Source organism: Poecilia formosa, unplaced genomic scaffold (assembly GCF_000485575.1).
Source record: "Poecilia formosa unplaced genomic scaffold, Poecilia_formosa-5.1.2 Scaffold54, whole genome shotgun sequence".
Taxonomy (NCBI): domain Eukaryota; kingdom Metazoa; phylum Chordata; class Actinopteri; order Cyprinodontiformes; family Poeciliidae; genus Poecilia; species Poecilia formosa.
The window spans coordinates 2,656,468-2,681,652 of NW_006799993.1; the positions used below are offsets into that span (position 1 = coordinate 2,656,468).

The 25,185-nt window shown below is 35.5% G+C and overlaps 1 protein-coding gene and 1 long non-coding RNA gene across 11 annotated transcripts in view; one reads left to right on the forward strand and one right to left on the reverse strand.

Annotated features, from left to right (window-relative positions):
• unc79 (unc-79 homolog, NALCN channel complex subunit) overlaps positions 1-21,217 on the reverse strand; it is a 56,874-nt gene extending 35,657 nt beyond the window's left edge. For 6 of the 10 annotated variants that reach the window (XM_016672006.1, XM_016672005.1, XM_016672010.1 and 3 more), the window contains exons 1-11: positions 20,877-21,217; positions 17,446-17,566; positions 11,604-11,917; positions 9,367-9,537; positions 8,371-8,466; positions 8,226-8,281; positions 7,268-7,397; positions 7,117-7,181; positions 4,170-4,258; positions 3,782-3,822; positions 2,584-2,612 (exon numbers count right to left, since the gene is read on the reverse strand). In XM_016672006.1, coding sequence (XP_016527492.1) covers positions 2,584-2,612; positions 3,782-3,822; positions 4,170-4,258; positions 7,117-7,181; positions 7,268-7,397; positions 8,226-8,281; positions 8,371-8,466; positions 9,367-9,537; positions 11,604-11,917; positions 17,446-17,566; positions 20,877-20,898 — 1,134 coding nt within the window. In that variant the 5' untranslated portion in view covers positions 20,899-21,217. The remainder of the gene's footprint in view (positions 1-2,583; positions 2,613-3,781; positions 3,823-4,169; positions 4,259-7,116; positions 7,182-7,267; positions 7,398-8,225; positions 8,282-8,370; positions 8,467-9,366; positions 9,538-11,603; positions 11,918-17,445; positions 17,567-20,876) is intronic. The other 4 variants (XM_016672012.1, XM_016672007.1, XM_016672011.1 and 1 more) reach the window with 4 other exon arrangements.
• On the forward strand, positions 6-18,755 carry LOC107836374 (uncharacterized). The gene is made up of 3 exons (XR_001662257.1): positions 6-866; positions 17,151-17,353; positions 18,384-18,755. It is a non-coding gene; the product is annotated as an uncharacterized LOC107836374 (long non-coding RNA).
• Positions 21,218-25,185: the final 3,968 nt, after the last annotated feature.

A 25,185-nucleotide genomic window follows, 5' to 3' on the forward strand; every position in this document is an offset into this window, starting at 1 on the left:
TGCGAGGAAAACGAGGAGCGGGAGGAGGAAGAGGCGAAGACTGCTTATTTCTGATATGAACAACCAATCCATATGTCACGTTTTTTTGTTTTTAATCAGCTAACTACTCTGATTGGAAACCTGTGCACATCCGAGTGAGAAAACAGCACACGTTGGTCGCTGGAGGTTTCTAAAAATAAAAAGGGAGGCATGGTAATCTGATCAGCCTCTAATCTGGCGCCATTAGAGGAATACACTGCTGCCGATCAAATTAACACAACCGTCATGTGATGGAGAGTAGCTTCATTCAGCGTTCAACGACAAAACATTCATCAGCGACACACAAAAACACAAAATCTGAGCCCTGTTTGGTCCGCTTTAATCAAACTTTGTCTAGAAAGTCCGGTTGGTTTAAGCATCGAACTCTAATGCAGAACAAAAAAGCAAACTCTGGTCCGCCTAAAAACCTAGGTCTCAGTTCAATTAAAGTGAACTACGGTGCTGTTAGAATGTGGATCCAAGCAAACTGGAGACCGCTCTGTAAGTAGGAAGTGAACAAGTCTAAACAGGAAGTGAACCGCGTCATCTTAGCAGGCACGCGCATGCGCAGTGCATAACGAACTGATGGCTTGCAGACCAACAAACAGAAAATATGTGGAATCTGTTGACTACGTGCGAGAGAAAGATACATGAACAAAATGGCTGCTGTCTGGATCAATCATATGAGACCGAGAACGAAAATATGTCGGACAATGTGGACAAGCTAGCTCCGATCTCATACCACGATATATTTAACTATTTGGTGAGCAAAAAGACGCGGTAAACAATCAGCGTTTGAATGGCTTTGTAAAGGACGCAGGAATAACAAGGTTCTGGTGACTGGCAGGGTAGGTACATGTAGTAACATACTTCTTAGATAGCAGAAAAAGCTACATTAGCTAAACTAATTTTGTTAGTTCGGCAGTAAGTACTACGGAATATCACTAATATTTATCTTAGCATTATAAAGAGGTGGGTAAAGTACTCAAAAATTGTAATTTTGGTTTCCAATCTAACCAAGTCTAACAGACTATCAGGTGGGAAAACATCCTAAAAGTATTTTCTGTTTAGTTTCTAGTGCAAATAGCTTTGCACACTTGAGATAAAGCAAAACTAACTTCCAAGTAACCTTTTCCACAATATAGGAGCTTCTTTTAAGTCAATAAATCCTCAATATTGGCAGATTATTTCACTTGTAACATGGGAAAAAATGTCTTGATATATGTCAATAATCTGCTAGTGTAACTAGTATTTTTTCATCAATATTAAGTAATTAATTACTTAAAACAAGCTCCTTTATTTCGATTAAATGTTACTTGCAAGTTTGTTGCACCTTATTTCAAGTGCACTAAAATATTTGCACTAGAAACTAGACCAAAGATACTCTGTAAGGTTTTGTGTTTTTGCAGTGCAGGCCTCATGTTGTATTTTTAAAAACAACAGCGTAGGTGTAAATCTAATTCCTGAGAGTGATTAAGGAAGGATGTGGATTACATGGTGCTGAACAAACAAACCGGGGCGGCACCCAGCTGTTTCCACAGACAACACGGGCCTGACAGGATTACCTGAGACCCGAGTCTCCTTGGAAACCAGCAGGGAGCACTTAGCCTGTGGCAGAGCATTCAGCAAGAGCAAATAAACATCACGGCCCAGTAGCAGCAGCTGCGTTTGAAATGGGGTGTGCTGCTTTCTTAGTCCAGAATAAAATTAATTTAGTTAAGAAAATGTCTTCAACACATTTACAGAGATATACAAATGTAATCAAATCAAGTAGATTGATCAGCTAATATCAACAAAAGGCTGCAAACGTTAATCTATCTAAATTAGGGATGCAAGTTATTGATTAACGAGTTAATATAAAGTTAATTGATCTTATGCAACAACTAATGAAAAAGCTTCTTAAAAACTTGAGTTTTCTCTTGTATCAAATAGGTCTTTACATAGCATAGAGGGCTACATTTTTCTTAATATGGTGAATTTAACAAAAACATAACTACACTTTAACACTGTTTTCTGTCAGATGACAGATTATTTTAATTTTTTCACATTATTATTAGACATATTTATAACAAAAACAGGAACCTCTGCTGAAAAGAAAAAAAGATTAAAAGAATAAAATATGTTAAACACTTAATTCCCCATGAACAAAGAGACGTTCACGCAGAAGTAGCATCTGTAGTTGGCCATATATGTTTCTCCATTCAACTCAAATGTTGTGAATTAAGTATCTCTGGATGCTTAATTCACAGTGATGTCAAGTTGTCAGTGATGTCAAGTTATGACATCACATATTTCTTAAAGGCGCAGTAATCCCAATCTATGTAGAAGAAAGCAATTAAAAAGCCTTCTCTTTGTCATTATTCTGGCATTTAGCAAATACAAATTATTTTGTAATTCTCAGTGGCAGTAAACAGGAAGCGTGAATTAATGCCAGACAGCGAGATAAAACAAGTTAATGTGTCCTTAAATACAGCTTCTGGAAATATATGGCTTCATCTGCATAAAAAAAGTAAAGCAAGGTGTATTAACATGGATCACAGTGAATATGAAGAATGTTAACCTTACCTTCTTTTGACAAATGGCAGATATCTCTGCTGCAAAGAAAATAAAGAATGATGAAACACAAATATTTTCATTTCATGACATATCACTTCTAAACATTAAAAACATGATTAATATATGCAAACAAATTTTCATATTGCTTCTGTTTTTTAATTAACACACTTTAAACTTCATTTCTCCTAAGTGCAACACTACATGTTAGGAAATTATCTTAAAATGTAAAACCAATCATTTGCACCTTTGTTGCAACTTTGTTTCATATATTTATATATATACACACACACACACACACACACACACACACACACACATATGGTAGGATACTTAAATTGTTTTAGCTCTCGGTGATGAAATGACTAATCTGTCCTCATCTAATGTTCCACATTTTATTACATTTTGTATCATCTTTTATATATTGATTAACATGTTTATTTCACTATGTGATGACAGATAATCTGTCTTCTCCCAGTGCAAACTACAAACAACCAATTAGAGCCAGGAGGCGGGTCTTAACACTATCAATCACTCTATGTGCGGCGCTGCTCATTTCCTTCCCTAGGCAGAAACTATCACAGCTTGTAGAGAATGCTAAGGGTAGTTAGCATAGACTCTGATGACAGTGGATAAACCGTTTTCCTGTAATGGCAGGATGTTTCTCCAACTTCAGCACATTGATCAGCGCATACATGAGGTTGATTGACAGCGCCAAGACGCTCCTTCTGGCTGTGATTGATTGTTTTTGGTGTGGAATGGTTAATTTCTTTAGACGGCTGCAGTAGCTCAGGGAAAAGGTGGAAGACATTGATCTTTTCACAGATTATCTGTCTCGTAACAAACTGTCACAACATGGTGACAGTTTTAATAAATACGTAAAAACATATTTTTTAATAAAAGTTACAAACTGTGAAGTTTGCTTCTCGTAAAAGATTTAATCATTTGAAAACTGTAATTTTTTATCTACTAACTCAGGGTGTCAGTCTAGTATTAAAATGTGTTTATGAAAAACAAAACAAAAAAAAAGAAATTTGTCAGTGGGTAAATATTTTTTTACTAAAAGGCCCAAAGAAATTACCAGTAGAAATCAAAAATCTCAAAACAGTTTGAGACAGCTGTGAACGAGTCTTTAAAACGCTGCAGTGTTTTGTATGGAAAACTTTTGCTATGCATGAGTAATCCATCTGAAACTGCTGAATATGCTCACCTTGTGGCAGTAGGACATCAACAAGCCATTCAGGATGATCTCTGCAAAGGTCATAGAAATAACAAAACGTTGCATGATTTAGAGGTGAAATGCTGCATAGAGACTTCAACACAACTGATTCAGCTTCCCGACAGATCATAAGCGCCGCTAAGCATCTTGCAAAACACTGGAAAGCCTGGTAATTATAATCGTCCACATTCTGGAGAAATGAGGAACAAGTGCATGCACGTTTTTCTGTGATGATGATCTCATTAGCGGCACAGGGGAATTACATAACTCTGGCTTTGTGCTTTGGCTGAGGTGGAGACAGGAACAATGAGCCTGCAGGCAACAGGAGATGTGAGTTTGTGTGTTTGTTTAGGAGAAAAGAGGTGAAGCAGATGCATACCCAGCGATCCTCTGGCTGCACTCCTCGCATAAATAAAGAGGTGGCGGCTTGTCTCCCAGCGCTACAGAGAGAGTCGGGTCTATGCACATCTGTAAGAGTCACAAATACAGTGACTGCGTGGATTCCCAGCTCAAACACAGAGAATTTAGTCATCAGATTAGAGGCTGTACAGGTAGGATGTTGTAGCAATCAGAAGTGTTTCAACAACACTTTCTATTGCTATTGAAAGTGGAAATTTTAGGCATAATGTTTATAAAATGTTTAAATATTGAGTCGTCATTATCATTGAACCATATCACAATTACAACACTGAAAAAAAAAGAAAATCTTACTAAGTATTTTTGGTCTAATTTCCAGTGTAACTATCTGAGTACACTTCAAATATGACTAAACCAACTTACAAGTAGCTTTTCAGCAACCTATAAGAGCATGTTTTAAGTCAATAATTCCTTAATATTGATGAAAAATTGCTAGTCATTAGTGAGCAAGATATTTATAATATGGGAAAAATGTCTTGGTCCACTGGTGGATTATTATTAAGGGCTTTTTGACTTAAAACAAGCTTCTATGTGTTGCCAAAAAGTTATTTATACATTTGTCTTATTTCATGTGTACTACTTCCACCAAGTTCCTATATTATTCAAATTCATCAAAGAAAATTACCTGAAGCTTGATTAAGTTATGTGCATCCTGTTGCGGCCAGGTAATTATTTATGTTGCGCAACGCTCTCAACTTTCACCTATGAGTCGTTGACAAAAGCTAAACGTTAGCAGCATAAAGCCCAATGTTTAAGTTCGGTCCTAGAGGATTTATTTGATTTATGATAATGTCCTGATTAAAATACTTGGTAATATTTGCGGTTTTTGCTGTGAAAGTTCTTCAATATTTGACCAGACGTTACGTTTAAATTGTCATCCATACAAATTTGGTATATATTTTGACACATTTTATGGACTTTCATGAACTTTAATGATCAAGTATGATGCATATTTTTGGTCTTGTAAATGCTAAAAATAACAAAGATCTGCTGGACAAGTGCAAAGAAGGAAAAATAAGAAAAGACTCTAGAAAATGTATATTAATCGGATAAAACAATTGGCACACTCTGCAGATTTTTTTAATTACGTCTTTTTTATACAGTATTAGAAGTACATTGAAAGATGCAAATAATTAATTTCATTCTTTAAAATAGGAAAATAAACACTGTTTTGCCTAAAACATAGTGCTCAATAAGTGGATCATTTGCAGTACATCTGCAGCTACAAAAACACTTCTAACATCAACATATGAAAAGTTCAGCTCTTTCTGCTTGACTTAACATTAATACTGACCTACAGATTATTTTTGTACCAACCAATTAATAACTGCATAGCAAAAGGTGCTGAATAGGGAAATTTTACAGAATTTTAACCCAGTGAATCAAAAAATGCCACTTGAGGATTTTGGGGTAGAACATATTTACATACGTCTTTTTTTTTTCTTTGTTTTAAATACAAAATTTACATATTTTTGTACAGTTTTGGCTTAATTTCTGCTTTGAGTATGTTGTTCAGCAATCTGCTTTTTTTCAGTCCGTGTACGATTAATCGATTCATCACAATTAATCCGATTAATCGTTTCAGTCCTACCTCACTAAACAGATTGTGTAAATAAAACATCAGGACACATTTATCTGCTCCTTTAAGCTCAATAACAATGGCTGTGTGCATATGCTGTGCCTGAGTCTGTGCTAAACGCTGCTGGCCTCAATGTTCAGATGGTGCACTGTAATTTACTGTGCTCACTGGATGCCACCCTGTCCTCCAGGGCTGCACAGGGTCACCGCTTCCAATTAAGGCCCCCTCCCCCATGCCGCCTTCCTGCTCCCGGTAATTGAAATCCAGCCCCCATCCCTGCTGCCCCGTTCCAACTCTATTTGTCAGTTTGGAGCACAGTTGAGTCAAGGCAGGCGGGGATGATAAAGCAGAGAATCTGTGAGCTTTGAGTGGAGAAAAGCGGTTGATGCCACCGCCTCATTGTTCATGTATTTACTGATAGGACAACAAAATATGAAAATAAACCTTAAATACAGAGGAGCTAATTCGTCACTAGAGGTGAAATATAGGGCTGTAACTAATGATTATTTTAGAAAATGGTTATTCTATTTGATTAGGGCTGAAACGATTAATCGGATTAATCATGAGTAATTGATACACATCAAATATGTTGGTCGACGTTTAATTTATAATGGTTCAAAAGCAACTCTAAAGTTGCTTTATAGTCTAGATTTAAATTTAGTAATCGGTTAATCATTAATTGGAGTATACAGACTTTAAAAAAAGCCATTTGCTAAAAAAAACTATATATTCAGAGCAGTAATTAAGCCAAAATTGAACAGAATAAGCATACATTTTGAATTTAGATAAAAAAAAAACGCCTTTGTCTATAAATATGTTTCACCTAAAACTCCTCAAGCGTCATAGTTTTAGCTTCACCTGGATGAAATTCATTAAAGGAATGCTATGTTATTACCTTTTGGACAATAAATGTTTGTTTTATTATTTGAAAAATGAATTGAATTGTTTTTATTTGCATCTTTTAATTTTCTAATATTACATAAAAAGGCTTAAGTGGTTAAAAAATCTGTAGAATCTGCCAAAACTTTTTCCGATTAATTGATTAATCATCATAAAGTAATCCTTACTATCAATTATTCTGATGATTAATCGATTAATCTGATGATCAAAAAAGAAATTGGCTCATTCTGCAGAGTTTTCATATAACCACATAAGCCGTATTACTAATGTTAGTATTTTTATTTTTCACCAAGTGGCCTTTTTCTCTAATTTGCATACTCTAGTTAACAATTAATCTGTTACTAAATTAGTTGATGATTATTTCAGTTATCGATTAATCGTGATTAATCATTTCATCCCTAGTGAGATATGCAACAGATTTTTTTGTTACCTTGACTGCAGGTTTGTTGATGGCGTTATGGCACTCGATGTGTTGACAGTGGATGGGATTCCAGGCTGAACAAATGAAAATTTTGATTATTGAACAATTAATTAGTTTGTTCACATCTAAAATAGCAAATATGGCCTCCAGGGAATCAAACCTGTGTACTGCAGCCCTCTGTATTCGCTGATGGCTCCTGGTGGCTTCAGGTTGGGCCAGTAATGAAACAGCATTTGCACAGCTGGAGGTTTTACTTGGGATGGGCCGTAAGATATGACATAAAGCAGGTCCTGAAACAGAAAATGTTTACAAAAAGCTTTATGTTTCCGCTTTAGGTAAAGAGTAATGGACACACAAAGAAAATGTGATTTTGTTTTTGTATTGTTTTAACTTTTATTTTCCCAACTTTAAACTGAATTTGGTTTATGCTGCAGTTACACCAGAGAGGATACATCCAAATGTATGTATTCACTCTTTTCATGAAAGGTTTTTCAATAAAATTTATGAATGATTTCTGTTGAAGTGTGAGAAACTGAAACCTATTCTAAATATTCTCAGTTTGTCACAACAATTTTGTGTCCCGCTAGTTAAGTTATTTATATTTATATCCTGGGATTCACAAACCAATGTTTAATATCAGCTCAGAGTTGTTGCTCTTCCTTCAGTCAAACTGGATGCAGAAGTGATAGAAAAATATTTTATTACTTTAATTAACCCTCCATTTCTCTTTGATATTGTTTTGTCTTGTCTGGGTTTTATATTTGACTGTGTTGATTAAAATGGCCTAAAATTTGACCAGGTTGTTTTTTTTGTATATTATTTATTTTCCCGAGACTTTTATGCCTTTTAAACCTGGAATAGTGTGTTTTTGTGTGCTGGATTGCAATATAAAATTATCTTTTAAATACACTATTCTAATTAATCATTTCAGTTCTGGTGCAATGATTAATCACAAATTCAAGATATGTTTCCACACATTAAATCTAACAATTTGCATATATGAGTAGCAGAAATGAACTTTTAGTTCTGTGACAGAGTTTGTTTTACCAAATGAGAATAATAAGGATCATCTTTACACAGATGTCTGCTTCAGATGGGAAAGGGAGCGCTTTGTTTACCTTCCACACTTCCTGTTTGTGCTTCATTAGGCACTCCAACAGCTGACAGTGATAAACTGGAACAAGGCAGAGATTATGCTCTGAAGTAAACAGAAAAAGGGGCACTTAACTGTGCAGTTTTCAAACTAGACAACATGGCATTTACCTGGGTTTGAGGTGTACTGCATTGCGATCATGAGCATAGATGAGGCCGACAGATTGACGTAGGCAGGCACTCCGCCCTCCCTCCGAGTTGATCCCACTGCACACAGAAGGAGGAACATACTTAAAATATCACTTTTATGATTAAAAAGACACTATTACACATTATAATTGAACACGGTAAACTGAATCTGCTTAACCTATAGTGAAACGTGTCCTTTTTTTGTTGCATTTTAATGTAGGGCTGAAACAATTAATCGCATTAATCATGATTAACCGATTATGGAAATAATCATTAACTAATTTAGTAATCGATTAATCGTTAACTGTAGTATCCACACTCTTAAAAAAGGTCATTTGAAAACCAAAAGTGTGTAAAAAATGTATAATTTTTGGCATTTAAGATAAAATAAACTTCTCTATCAGTTAAAATGTTCTATCTAGGATTCCTCAAGCGACTTAGTTTTAGCTTCGCCTGGTTCAAATTCTTAAAAAAAAAATCTCCACATTGGTACATTTTTGTATCCATTTATTGATTGGTTAACTAACAAAAGAAATAATTATCAAATAAGAAAATAGTTAAAATTTAAATATGATGAACTTCAGCCAAAGTTTGAAGGTAAATTTAAGTTTTTTTTTAATCATATATGTATATATAATTGAACAAGTTAAAAATATGTTATAGATTCAGTGACTAAAAAGTTAATTCATTCTCCAAAACCTTTTAATTTGGCAGAATTAAAACAAAGTGGAAATTACTTATTTTAAATAATCAATTAAAAACAGCTTTCAGTATTTATTTATTTGCCTGATATCAAAATTAATTTGAAGTAAAACAAAAAGGCAGAAACACAAAGAATCTGTGATGAATCACTGAACTGTTCAGACTGTTTTCTGTTTACTTCAGATGTTTATTTCCAGTATTTTTTATTTGTTTAAAGTTTAAAAACGACGGAATGTGAATGATTTTTGAAATCCTCCGTCATCAGGTCGTACTCACGTATCGCCATGGGGAGGAAAGAGGTGCTCAGGTACTCAATGATGTCTTTATGGAGGAAGGGAGGGAAAGTGGCTAAGGTGGAGATCATTGTATAGGGCAAAGTGCTGAGAATATCGTCGCTGAGGAAGGGCAGAAGGCAGGTTGTTGTGTAAAATATGGACTGTCCCAGATCTGATGAGAAACAGAGAGGGCAAAAAAACAAACAAAAAAGGACAGAGATACACAAACACGCATTCAATCAGCTGCACATACAGCATCCTGATGCTGTACGCAGCCACTGGGTTACATGAATGGCATTTATTTAATATTACAGCAGCAGAAAACAAAAAAACAACAGGATTAAGAGCTGCTGTTGAGGTCTGTCTGCAAAAAGCTCTGAGGTACAAATCAGAGAAATCTAATCTAGAAGATGGCTTTTCATGCTTTAGAGCTCAGTTTTATAAAATACTGTGCAGCAGGTGTGGTGCAGAGCAGAGTGATTATACTTAGGGCTGAAACGATTAATCAAATTCATCACGATTAATCGATTCTTGAAATAATGGTCAACTAATTTAGTAATCGATTAATCGTTAACTTGAGTAAATAGACAAAGAAAGGTAATCTAGTGAAAGAACAACAGTCAAATCAGTAACTCAGCCAAAATTGTACAGAAAATATAAACATCTTGGTTTTATGATACCCCCCTCATTTTTAGCTTAACCTGGTTCAAATTGTGTGGAAAAAATAGCACATTTTGCTATCCACACTGCAAAAACACAAAATCTTACCAAGTATTTTTGTCTAATTTATAGTGCAAATATCTTAATACACTTAAAATAAGATCAAACTAACTTATATAAAACTTTTCAGTAAGAAATTCACACTTATTTTAAGTGATTAATTAATTAATATTGATGAAAAAGTAATTGTTAGTCTGCCAGATTATTTTTTATAACAAGACATTTTTCCCATGTTGTAAGTTAAATAATCTGCCAGACTAAGTTATTTTTTCATTAATGTTAAGGAATTAATTACTTAAAATAAGCTTGAATTTCTTGCTAAAAACTTATTTAAAGTGTACTAAGATATTTACCTTAGAATCTAGACTAAAAATACTTGGTAAAATGTTTTGTTTTTGCTACCTAATTATTAATCAGTTAATCCAAAAAAAGATAAACAACCGATTAGCAATACACTGTATTGATTAAGTTAAATAAAAATGACTGAACTTTTCACATGTGGATGTTAAAGTACAGATGAATTATTTTTCTACAAATGATCAAGCATACACCACAGAAATGCTGTTATTGTTTATTTTCTTATTTTAAAAATAAAAATAATGCTAATATCCGAAATACAATTAAAAAAATAACATATTTTAAATGTATTTCAAATATTTAGTATAGAATGAAGATAAAAATCTGCAGAATGTGGCCTTTTACCCGATTAATCGTCAGAATAATCGATTACTAAAATAATTGTTAGTTGCAGCCCTAATTATACTCTGAATCATTCTCACACTGCAAAAACACAACATCTTACCAACTATTTTTGGTCTAGTTTCTTGTGCAAATATCTTATTAATCTTGAAATAAGACAAACTAATTTAAAAGTAACTTTTCAGCCAGATATAAAGGCTTGTTTTAAGAAAATAATTCCTTAATACTGATGTATAAGTTCTTATAAATGAACTTATAACATCAAAAACTTTATTGTTATAAGTTAAATAATCTGCCAATGGAACTACAACTTATTTTTAATCAATATTAACAAATTATTTACTAAAAACAAGGTCATAAATCTTGCTGAAAAGCGACCTTTGAGTTAGTTTGTCTTATTTTAAGTGTAGTAAGATATTTGCAGTAGAAATTAGACCAAACTACTTGGTGAGATTTTGTGTTTTTGCAGTGCATGTGTGTTCTGAATGCGTCTAAAAACATTACATTAGCCTATATTTGCACATGACAACATGTCTAAACACATTTATTTTTTTCCCAATCATTTTTTTTTGCATAACAACAACATGCAGTCAGGTTATGATGCCCAGAAGAGAAGGCTTAATTATGTCTGGGTTATCCAATGGCTTATGAAAAGTTGACAGGATCCAGCGTGCTCCCAAGCACCCCATGCATCCCTCAAGATCCTCAGCAGGACTTCTCTCCAAAAACGAGGCCAAAAACAGCAGCAGTGGCTTCATGCAGGCCAGGCGGCTCGAGGATGATGATGACAAACAGTGGAGCACTGGGGCCTTGACTCACCATGCTGACCGTGCTGCAGCAGGGGCACCAGGTCAAGCAGGGTCACGAGGGTCACATAGAGGCCCTGATAGTCCAGAGAGGGGTACTCTGAGAGCTGAGCGTCCCGACTCTGCTGCCCCTGCCCCCCGCGGTCTGACGGGGCATCGCGCAGAACGCTGTAAAGGAGGGAGCGAGTAACTGTAGGGTTGATGGAACTGACTTGTGGTCTTAGAGATGGGGTGAGTGGGAATGGCACAGGAAAAAGACACATGGTCATGGGCACGGCCGAATTGGAAGCTTCCTGGTTCTCCTTCCTGCCTGTGCGGGACAGAATGCTGCTCCGGGGGCGGGAGGGGAGGGGAGGGAGGATAGGAGAGGGGAACAAGGGAAAAAAAGAGACAACAAAGACACAAAAAAACAGCACATTACATTGAAATGGCACTACAGAGAGCGTAAATAGAAAAAAACAAACCCAGATAAACCCCACATAGGATGCAGTGTCTCACTGTTGGCGTGTCGCTGAAAGACACGGGTAAAAAAAAAAACATAATTTTTCCCTGCTTCATCCGTTCAGAGTGGCGTAAATTCAATCCATCTCGTTTTGACTTGCAAAACAAAATATAAAAAGAAAAACATGAGCACAAACTGCAAATGATCACTGCATCTCATGCGTATCTGGTGACAAGGAGCAAAAATATAAAAAATGGCATGTTTTCAGTGGCAACCCCATACTTCTCCAAAAAGGGACAGCGCAAAGGACTGTCCCTCAATGGCTGCCGTAGTCCAATCAAGCAAAGCCTGCAGCTGCCATGCAAAAATAAACGCCAATTGGAGGTGGAGTTTTGCAATTTAAAATGAATTTTTCCATGTTTTGTGGGGCTGTCAAGGATGGGAGTGACACCAGATTGGTTCGGGAAAATACAGAGGTGACACTTTTGAAACATGCTTGAGCCAATAATAAACATGTGTGTGAGGTTAGATCAAGTGCTCCGAGGTCACAGCACATGTTTATTGCACCAGAGAAATAATGTCCGTATGCATACGTTATGATACTGCACCAGTATCATCAGGAGAAATAATGAGATCCAACAGGCATATGGATTCAGGTTTCTAAAATAAATGTAACGACTAATCTACAGTAGAGAATTAATGACAAAGGAATAGGTTGTATCAGAAGGGGGGAGATGACTGGTAGCATCATGTTCGTGAGCTAATGCAGGATGGACAATTGTGTTTGCTGTCCCCTGGGGAAGGTGGTGGACAAATTGGACTTTGGGAGGAGAACAAAAGCAAAAACTAGTCGGGTTGAGTGTGGAGGGAGGAAAGAGGGGAGGGCCAGAGAGCATTGCTCTTATTTTTTTAATTCACATTATAAACTCTATTCTATCAGGCAAAAATGATTGGGATTTAAATGACAAGAGCCCAGATTTTCTTTTTAAATCTACTTTGTCTTAAAGGTCACTCAAAAAAGTAGACTTACAGCATCTAGAGTCCGAGGCAAGTGAGAAAGGGGAGGCAGTTTTTACATGTAACAGCAGAACATACAATACAGCATCGGACTGATCCCCTCAAAGTTATACTCTGCAAGAGCCGAGTCTCTGTGCACTGCAAAAACACAAAACCACACCAGGTGGTTTTCTAGATTCTACTGCAAATGTTTTAGTACATTAATTTAATGGTAACTTTTCAGCAGATAGGAGCTTGTTTTAAAGGGGGCACATTTTGCATGTTTTTGTATCCATCTACTGTTTCTACACGGCAAAAGCACAAAATCTTAAGTATATTTGGTTTAGATTCTTGTGCAAATATCTTAGTACACTTGATGTAAGACTAAACTAACTTACAAGTAACTTTTCAGCAAATATAGAAGCTTGTTTTAGGTTAATAATTGCTTAATATTGATTTAAAAAGTACTAATTCCATTGGCAGATTATTTAACTTAAAATACATTTTTCCCATATTATAAGTGAAATAATCTACCAACAGAACTAGAACTTTTTCATCATTAAGGAGTTATTTACATAAAACAAGCTTCTGTGTCTTACTGAAAAGTTACTTGTAAGTTAGCTTTGTCTTGTTTCACGCTAGTTAAGACATTTTGCACAAGAACCTAGACCAAAAATCCTTTGTAAAATTTTGTGTTTTTGCAGTTTAAAAACAACCCAAGTGCTTGAAAAAAAAAAAAAAAAGTTAATTTTCTTGCCAACAAATTAATATTGCTTGGTGTCTAAAAAACAACTTGTTTCAAAAATCTCCAGAATGTAACGTCACAAGTCAGTCACCACTGCCGTTCCTTAGCAAAACCAGCAGAGCCCAGCCCGTTCCCTAGCAACCCCAGCAGAGCCCGGCCTGTTACCTAGCAACCCAAGTTATACTGAAGTTAACATGAATAGTAACTTATTAGATGATGCTACAGATGTAGGGCGGGGGGAGTGGGGGGGAATAAGTTCATACTTCTACCCACTCATTTGAACATGTAAATGTACTTTACTACTGTTCTTTTGTTTGTTTGCTTTTGTTTTAAATTTATTTTGTTTGTATTTAACTTTAATTCTTTTACTACACCATGTTCAATAAAGTCAAATTCAAACCCGAGCAGAGGACCAGCACATTTGGTCAGCTGGTTTTACCATTGTATGCGCCGTACAATGGCTGTTGGAAAAGAGAAATCCTTTCTTGCCGACTTGCCGTCCAGAAACCACTTGCATCATTCTTGTTGGTTATGCAGGAGGCTCCACTTCTGCTTTTCAAAGATGAGTGGTTGTATAATTGTGCATCTTTTAGCATCCATTTTCACATGCGAGTATATACGTTGAGTTGGGGGTGTGGCCAACAGCAGCTTATTTAGATTTAAAGTGATAAGATGCCCCAAAGCAGCTCATTATCTAAGAACGATTTTGTGCAAAAAAATGTAAAGAACATATTTAGTTTAGTCAATAGACTAACCTGTTCAAGGAATCACAATAGGGCACTTTTAAGTCAGTATTTTTTAATATAATAAAAACAAAAAATGTCAGGTTTTCTAACTTATTACAAGCAGTTTTTTTTCCCATTTTATAAGGGAAAAATTTGACAGTGGAACCAGTAGTTAATATAAACTCGTTTACTTTGATAAACAATTCCTTGTAAGTTCGTTTGGTTAATTTTAAGATATTTGCAGGAGAAACTAGACAAAAATATTTGGTGATATTTTGTGTTTTTGCAGTGTTTGCTCAAACTGTGTGAATGAGAGTCTGCAGCTCAGAGTATAACTTTTTCACTGCCCGTTCATCAGAGAGAAAACATCATTAATTTGAACAATGAACACGGACATAAACAGTCACACACTCTTTCTCTCACACATACACACACACAGTGGACGTATACAAACAGAGAAAACACTTATTAGTCACACACACCCACGCATACATCCAACAGAAAGAACTGCAAACAGAAAGGACACCAAACACATGTAGAATGCACTGATACAGAAACATGACATACATACACTGTAAAACTCTGCAGTGCTCACTATATGTGCAGTGATGGACGTGTTTGTGTGGGAATGGCTGCAATCAAGTCTAATGTGTTGGAGAAAGCTCTGATTTCCCTCATCTTCCAGGAAACAGATGCAAAAAAAAAAATCATTCTTTTCTGCAGCTAACTGAATTAGGGGTTGAAACGATTAATTGGATTAATCACGATGAATCGATTATTTGAATAATCATCAACTAATTTAGTAATATATTAATTAACAGACACACATAAAAAGTCATTAAGCACCTTTTGCTATCCAATTATCAATAATAATGATCAAAATCCAAAAATAATCAACTAGTAATGATAAAAATGATCAAGCATTTTAGACAATAAAATGTGTATTTTCTTGTTTATAATAGGAATTTAAAATAAATAATGTTAATTTGCAACTTGTAATATATTTCTAATATTGTATAAATAAGCCTTAAATGAAAAATCTGCAAAATATGAAAAATAATTTTATTAATCAATTAATCGCCAGAATAATTGATAAGAAATATGATCCAGAGAAGCAGCCCTTTTATGAATCAACTTCAAATCTTGATTAATCTGTTACTCAAATAATCATCAACTAATTTAGTAATTGATTAATTGTTAACTGGAGTGTGCAGACTCAAGTAAAAAGTAATCTGCTGAAAGACCAACACACTCAAAGCTGTAATTAAGGCAAAATGTAGAAAAATATAAATTTCGCATTATAAGTGGTAAAAAACAACATATTTTTCTGTAAATATATTCTGTCCAAAACTCCTCAAGTGGGATTTTAACTTTACATTGTTCAAATTCTGTAAAAAAAAAAAATCTCTTAAGAACTTTTTCCTGTCCATTTATTAATCATTTAGTACTAATGATCAAGTATATACTAAAGGAATGCTATGTTGTTCAATTTTAAACTGTGTATTTTATTATTTATAATAGGAATTTTAAATAAATAATGTGTATCTTTTAATATATTTCTAGTATTGTATAAATAAGCCTTAAAAGAAAATCTACAGAATATCCCTTTTTTTTAAATCCGAATAATCGATTAATCGTCAGAATATTTGATAACTAAAATAATCATTAGCTCGTAGGAATCAGCTGCCAACTCCACTTTCAGTTTTTCTCCAACCATAAATGCTCCCTGCGCCCGTCTTTGTTTCCTTCTTCTGGTTTCCTCCACGCCTGGCTGCAGGAAACGCAGGTGTATGGAGGATCCCCGAGTCCCAGCAGAGGAACTTGGCTCATCTAATGGTGGGCAGAGGGATTTACTCTGCATATCTGAGGCTAAGAGGCCGCTCCAAAGGAAGACATCAAAGCTGTGCGGAGGCTGACTGACAAAAACCGACTTCGCACTGCAGAAACACAAAATCCTACCAAGTATTTTTGGTTTCTAGTGCAAATGTCTTAGTGCATGTGAAATAAGACAAAACTAACTTACAAGTAACTTTTCAGCAAAATACAGGAGCTCATTTTAACTTAATAATTAATTAATATTGATGAAAAAGTACTAACTTATTTTATGGGAAACTTTTCTTGTTATAAGTGTAATAATCTGCCAATGGAACTGGTAATTTATAATTGATATTAAGGAATTATTGACTTAAAACAAGCCTCTATATCTTGCTGAAAAGTTACTTTCGAGTTAGTTTCTCTTATTTCAAGTGTAATTAGATATTTGCACTAAAAACTAGACCAAAAATACTTGGTAAGATTTTGTGTTTTCACAGTGTAGGTGGATTTGATTTGTGCTGGAAGCTTCCAGCAGAGGAATAATCCTGAGGAATAAAGTGGAGAATCGAGGCCAGCTGCCAGTCTATAACAGATTGCACCATAAGCTGATAATAATAATAATTTCAGTGGAGCATGCAAAGTCACCCTCCAGTGCCGTTTTTTGACTAATGTTAGCTAAAAAGAGAAGACGAGACAAAGCCAGCTTGAAAACTCAAATCCCTGCAACTGAGATAAGAAAAATCAGGAAATGACACATCATAAAATGGGATGTGTCTAAAATGGCTGCCTGCTTGACCCCACCGGAGAAGGAAATAACACACTGTTCCTTCTTCACAGCACCCAGGAGAGCAGCCTGACCCTCCGGCTGCACAGTCAGAGCAGCAGCCCCTCACCCCCCTGGGAAGGACGAGGCGAGGGAAAACTCCTGGCAGCTGAGCACTGAATCAGTAAACACCACCATCTACCTCCACGCTAACACCCTGAAAAGACTCAAATACGCTGCTTTCCTCACGAATCAACTCCACTTCCTGTCCTGCTCGGTATGGTGTCACTGTCATCCCTTTCAGCAGTGTGTGGAATAACCTAATGTGTTGAACTTCATGTATACTTACTATGCACTCAGAGTACTTACCTGAGGAGGGTTTGGGAAAAGTATTTCAGTGTGTTTGCAATGTCTGTTCCGGAGGGCACAGGGTAAATATTGTGTTGCACACGGTTGTGATACTCTTGCAAGTATCGTATCTTAGAGGCAACTAGACAAAATAAAGAGCAGAGTAAGAAATCACTGTTTTATCTCCACACAAACACACAGAACTGCACATAAATGATGATAACGAATGTCTCCGCCGAATCGTTTCAAAAATAAAACCACATTTCCATCCAATCCGCCACTGAAGGTTGTTTTAAATATGCCAAACCCATAGGGGGCAGTGTGGCGCAAAGCTAAAACTGACAGCCAATCAGAATCCTTCAAAACAACAGCGGCTTCCTGTTAGTAAAACAAACATGACGTCTGGAGTTTTGCAGTTTGCCGGAGTACATTTCTGCCAAAAAACTCAAAAAGTTTCAGATTAATCTCAGAGATTTTCTACAAAAATTTTTGGACATTTCTGTGTTTCAAATGTTGAACATTTTTTACTTTTGGAACTCAAAAATATGTTAGATAAATCACAAAATTTCTGAAGGCTTTGGTGGAAATTTATGTCGCCTTTTATTTTATTTTATTTTACTTACTAATACATTGGCATAAAAATCCCTTCCAAGTTTTGAATTGGAATTTTCAAGTTTTGAAAATTCTGGAAAGTGGATATTAAATATCCACTTAATAGCCACATTAAGTGGATATTTCTCTAAATATCCACTTATAAAAAATTAAAATAAAAAAGAAATGTGCAATGTTATTTGCTTGATTTTGTGTTGGGGGTTTTTGGCACACAGTTACTTTTGAGTCAACAATCTGGACCTTAGATGCAGATTTTCTGCAGCTGCCTGGCAGGGATCCATATGTGCAGCTCTGCAGTTCACAACATGGATGTTTAAATTACATTTTAAACGTTTCTCTGTTCCCAGGGCTGCACCAGCTGACCTTTAACGTGCTGCAGCAAGGTCACTGCAACCCCTAGAGGAGGCAGCAGCAGCCTGCTAGCTCATAGTCAAAAGGCTGCTGGTTCAAGTCCCAGTACTGGCTGGGAAAATCTGGTCTGTGTGAACGTGGGAAGGCACTTTTAACACATGACACTGTGGGACATTTCAGCACTGAGCCCAGCTGGCTGCCTGTGTTCTTCTGCTCCCTGTGGTGTTTATGGGACTTTGTTGTTTTTGAAATATAAACAGAGTTGGAGCAGAGACATGCTGACCCGGTTTCTGTTGCTTCAGTAGAGACTCTAACTCTCTGACCTGTAAATGACCAACCCTGAAAATAAAGGCTGCCAGCCATGCCATTGCTTATTATCTAAATTTAAAAAATTAATTAAATCGTTTATTTGCAACTTTTATCACATTTCTAATATTGGATCAGAATATCTGATTAATCGATTAATCGATCAATCGTCAGAATAGCTGCATCACTGCACTGTATGAAAACACACCTAACAGTTTTTCTTACATTATGACTTTAAATCAGATTTCATTTTTCTTGCTTTAGGTCATTTAGGATTCCCAAAATTATTTTTGTTATCTGAATGCCAGAATAACACGAGAGAGGGCTAACTTTCTTGAAACTCAGAGGTTTACACATTCGTCTTAATATTTAATTTAAACCATATAACCTGGGTCAAACATTCTGCTTTCCTTCCACATGTTTGTCATAATAGTTTGCTGTAATTTTGGCCCATTTCCCCCAACAGAACTGGTGCAGCTGGTCAAGGCCTCTTTACTCGCACATCTTTTCATCTCTTCCCACCGTTCTTCTCTTCGTCTAAGACTTTGTGGTGGACGCACCAAAGCATTAACTTTTCTGGCATTAAATCAGTTTGTAGCTAATTTCATGCTACAATTAGGCATCTCTGTCAATCTGGAAGATGGATTTGCACCTAAGCTAGAGTTTTAGACGTTTAGATGAACATGATGCTTTCACTAGGCCTGTTGCAATTAATATCATGATCAATTAAAACAAGCTCAATAATTGTTCACATAATTACTTGTTCACCTTGACTTTCACTTTCTGTCAAAGACCGGATGACAAAAAGCTCCACTCTGGTCTCAATAAGCCCCATTTTTAAGGATATTTTTTATCACAGAAACTTCAGTATCCAATTTATTGGTTATTTTGTCTTTTTATTTATTTTGGATATTCAAACTGTCTTCCAGTTCCAGTGTGAAATGTTCTTTAGAAATTTGAGAGGCTGTATTTGCATTATTACGTTAAATATAACTTAAAAATCGTCTCAGAACAACAATATTATCATTTATCACAATTAATATCAGGATAATTTATTGTAAAATTTGTTATCATGTAAAGCTTAGCTTCATTTCCTGACAAACACATTTTAGCTTCATCAGACTGCAGGATATTTCTGCCAGTTGTGTATTTCCAGTCCTCTAATCTGTTTTTTTTAATATATGCCTTCTTTCTCACCGAGTGTTTCTTTTAGCAACTTCAGCTAACATTTTCACAAGGATTTTTGCTTTTTTTCTGGAGTCAATTAATACCCTTCACACCTAAATATGTTTATCTTGGGATGTCTATTGTGATTTTTTTTCATTTTGTCATAAAAAACATCATAGTCTGAGATTTCACTAATTATTCAAAGGTTAATTTATAAGCATATGACTCAATTAATAATATTTTTTGACATTTATTGTTTCATTAGCATCCAACCTATAATTTATAAGAGAGATCTGTTTTGATAAAACATTATAAACACAGCAACAAAAATATGAGTTAAAAACATAAGATTTCTGTCTGTCTCCTTTTATTCTGGCATTTATCAAATAAGTATAATTTTAAAAATAAATCCTGGCTGACCTAAACTCTAAATATTAACTCTGATTTAATGTCAGACAGCAAGAAAAAAATGATTATTTGTCTTTTTATACTCTGTATGTTAATATCTGTCAGAACCACTGACCTTTAAGGTTTTAATCAACATTATTTTGGGGTATTTTAGTAAAACCACAGCAACAGGATTCTTTTTTTAAAGCAGCAGACAACTTTAAGGCGCAACGTCTGACCCCAGGTTTCCTACAGCAGCAGCAGGGAGCTGCAACCTGTTTAAAGCGAAGGGGAAATCTCTGCAGCAACAGATTTAAACACCGAGGGACCAAAATCCCACCATCTGATCCTGTCAGAACCGAACCTTTCATCTCGACCTTGAGAGCATCCTCACGCCACGCAGACACGTCAATCATTCACACGGAAACGAAACACCGCGACCAGCATCATCATCCTCATCATCATCATCCTCCGCAGTGAGAGGACGCGTTCATCACCAAGGACAGCTCCCAAATCCCCCTCATGTCGCTCTCTTGGTTACATTTAATTTAAAAAAACAAAATCACATTTCTCCAGAACCAACAGGGAGGGGAGAGGGAGAGAAAACACGCACACGCTCCGGTACTCACACTGCTCTGCCTTCGTGGACATTTCGCAGACACTTCGGGAGACATAAACCCGGACTGTCAGGTGTTTTGGTGTTTAATGTCCCTCCCGGTGATGTGTTTCCCTCACTGGATGCGTGCGCCCTTTCCTCCAGCCAGGCTCCGTCTGATTGGACCATCTGCGCCGCGGACAAAGCGCTGCGCTGCGTCGGTTTTACTCATCCACATTTAACCAAAATTAAACCAGAACCCGTTTTATGGCTCAAGTCTCCATCCCGGGGATGTTTTTTTATTTTTATTCTGCTAATATGAAGCGGGACGCTGGCTGGGTTCTGGCTCTGCATCCCTTTCCAAATGGACTGATCCAGATTTGACAAATTGTCATTCAAGAATCCGAACAACCCAATGAGCTGAAAACAGGAAGGAAAACCCTGACGCTTATTTTACATAAAAATAACCCGCAGAACACGTCAGGATTGGTAGCAGATTAAGAGGAATAAACATGCAACAGATGTTTTTTTTTACCTGCTTTAATCTGACACCAACATTATGATGCTTTTTAATGTCTGCAGATATAAAATCCAACATTTTATCAACATACTCTGTTAGTCTTATTGTTGTAAATGTATTTTGAGCTCCAAGACTCACAGTTTTAAGGTCTGAAATTTTTTCATGTGATATAAACATTTTTTTTTACAAAATCAAGGCAAATATCACAAAAAAAGTTGTAAATTTCTACAAATCTGGTAAATTTTTGGGAACAATTTCCAGTTGACAGTTATTTGTAGCTATATACCTCTTGAAAAAAATTAGCTGTTTCTGTGATTTTACTTTTTATAGGTTTATGTTTGAGTAAAATGAGCATTTTTCTTTTATTCTATGAACTATTGACAACATGTCTTTGAAACTGTAGGCAAAAATTTTTATATTTATTAGCAGAAAATGAGAAATGGTCAAAATAACAACATGCAATGCTTCAAAGCTCAAATAATGCAAAAAAAACAAACAAAAAACAACAACAACAAAAAAACAATTGAGACGGGTTTTAGTGTGAAATCTGTCTATAAGCTGAAAAACCAAATAAAAAGAGGAAGATGATGAAGGAACAATGAGAGAAATTAATCCTGCTTCTACATTTCCTGAAAAGCCGCTCAGCAAGGAAGAAGCAACAAATAACGTATAATAACAGACAGATAGACAGACAGACAGACAGACAGACAGATAGGTCTGAATTTATTAAATAAATTCATGTTTTTACATCTTTATTTCTCTGCATGATGACGATTTTCTGCTTACATCTCATAAAAACATTTAAAATGATCCAGAAATCTGTAAAGCTTAAAATAAAACCACGTAATCCAGGAAAGATGTTCGATATTGGGTTAAATGAAACACATTTATGGAGCAAATGAAAAGTAAATTCATAGGTTATGAAAAAACATTTAACCTGAGAAAAACACAGAAGAAAAATAATTGGTGACTTATGGAAGGCAGTTTTATAATAAAATCTGTTTCTTCTGACTATCTGTAATTACATTCTAGATTTTTGAAGCTACACTTTGACTAGACACAACTAAATGTCAAATTAAACAATGCAAAATTTCCATAACGTAAATAAAAAAACTTAAACAAACTTCTGTCTGAATCTGTGTAAGTGAAGTTTATTTTTTAACCACTTTCACAAACAACAGTCCTGAGAAACAGTAACTTAAAATGAGACAGATTTGAAACACAGATTAACCAGAGAGTCTGTTTAAATCAGAATAATTTGATGTTTATTTGGTTTCCTCCGGATGTCAAGGAGTCGATCTCTGCCGGTATTCTGGGACATGATGCAGAATCCATCCAGCCGGCACCAACAGGGCCGCCCCAAACACACACAGGGCAAAGGCAGACTGCTGTAATGCAGGCACACACATAATCTGAAGGTTTTGTCAATTTCTTATGTGATAAACATTTAAAATTGCATAATAGTAGTTATATAAGTCAATTATAGAGATTTAATGTCTCAGAAAAAGCATGCAAAGCATGTAAACCAAGTAACTTGGTTTAGTTTGATGTGCAAATATCTTATTACACTTGAAATGAGCCAAAACTAATTTACAAATAATTTTTCAGCAAGAAATAGGAGCTTGTTTTAAGCTAGTTATTCCTTAATGTTGATTTTTGTTAAGTATACTTCCACTGGCTGATTGTTTCACTTATAACAAAACATTTTTCCTAAAAGTTAAATAATCTGCCAGTGGAACCAGAACTTTTTCATCAATATTAAGGAATTATTGACTTAAAACAAGCTCCTATAGCCGTCTGAAAAGTTGTCTGTAAGTTATTTTAAGTGTATTAATATATTTTCAACCAAAATTCTTGGTAAAATTTTATATTTTTCTGTTTGTCTTCACACCTGTGAGTCATAACCACAAACACAGTTATATGCCGTCCTTCCATGAAATTTCCCTCTCTGCTCTGGTATTCCTAACTGGTTATAAAAGTCGGTCCCAGAGGACAGATCAGCAGGTTTATAGCGGCGTAAATGTTTGCTGCTGTGTTGCAGTCGTATCATTGGATCCCTTTTCAGAGGCCAAAGCCTGCAGAATGAATAAAACATCTCCCCCACTCTGCAGAGGAGAGCGCAGTGTTCGCTTGAGTTCATCGCATTAAAGTAACTCAGAAGAGGTTCTGCTCTCCTCAGACAGGTTTGAAGGTCCAGTGGATCTTAAAATGTGGTTAATTTAACAATGTTTCATGTTAATTTACATGAAAACTACAATATTACTGATCACATTTCTACCACAGAGGATTAGGACTCATTTAGGTAGAAAAAGGGAGTACGTTACTGCCAAAAAACTGAGAAATATTCAGACTAATCTCAGAAATTTTCTAGAAAAAACATGGACATTTCTGTGTTTCATAGGTAAAACAAAAAAATTCAGCTTTTGAAACTCAAAATTTCAGATCACTTTTGAGATTCATCAAAAAATTTTAGATTTCTTTTCTCACAAATTTGTCACTTTTGGAGCTTAGAAATGTCCTTGTTTTCTCTAGAAAATTTCTGAGATTGATCTAAAAGTTTCAGATTTTTTTTCTCATAAATTTTCAACATTTGACATTCAGAAAATTCCAAGTTTTTTCCAGAAAAGTTCTGAGATTAGTCTCAATTTATTTTCTCACAATTAATTCATTACTTAAATGTATTGTTTATCTTGGAACATTTCTGAAATTAACCTCAAAATTTCATATTTTTATAGCAAATTTCAACTTTTCAAGTTCAGAAATTTCAACAACAACAAAAAAAAAATCCAGAAAATTTCAGAGATTAATCTCTGAATCTCTGAGTTTTTTGGCTGAACATTACTCCTCCTTTTATTTTATTTTTTCTGTCTAGAATGGCCCTAACTTGCTGTCATACATTCATAGAACATTATTACAAACAGATTTGCTCAAATAGTCAGTCCTACCTCTGGGCTGATCTTTTCCTTCGGCGGTTTGCTGTAGATGGTTTCGCTTTGGTTTTGCTGAACAGTTTTCATGAAGAGCAGTCTGGTCAGTGTGGCTCTCCTGAAGACTGAAGACATCCTTCCTGCTTCGTCTCTCAGTCCGTGTCTTTAACTTAAAGGAAATGTTTCTGCAAGAACCCCCCTCCATGTTCCCTGAGGTATAAGCAGATAGGATCAACTTTAACAAGTTCCCATCGCTCATCCGAGGAGGAGTCACTTCCATGAACCAATAACACTGAAAATAACAGGAAAAACTTCATTAAGGCAGAACCAGTGGTCTTGTTTGTGTGGCTGCAGGAAAAGGACAAAATATGTTAGATTTCTAATTTGGCTTTAAATAAAACCCTGAGTGTAACACAGAATAAGAGGATGGTTTAATTGTTGACTGTCCATCAATGCTAATCAGCAAAGCAATAAAACGTGATAATTGCATGATTTGTCACTTCATCATAAGAAAACATCAATTTGTTGAGAACGCAAATCAGATTCTTCCCATTCAAGAAAATCATGCATCTCTACATAAGCTGCTGCAAGTTACAAACTAATTAAATTTCTGTTTACCTGAAATAATGAATTGTTTTGTTCTTTTCTGTTGTTTTCAATAGAAACACTAAATAACCACTTCTAGTACTAACCCAGCGTCGCTTTACACAAGTTAGTTACACAAAGCTCCATCTTGATTTCTCTATTGATTAGCAGAAATTGAACTTCAGTGCATTGGGTGTATTATGGCGCCCTCATCAGGATGCAAAAAAAATTATCTGCAGGGGCAGATAAACCAGTTAAATAATGTTTTCAACACATTAAATCGCTGCTGTCATACTTATATGAGGTAGAAA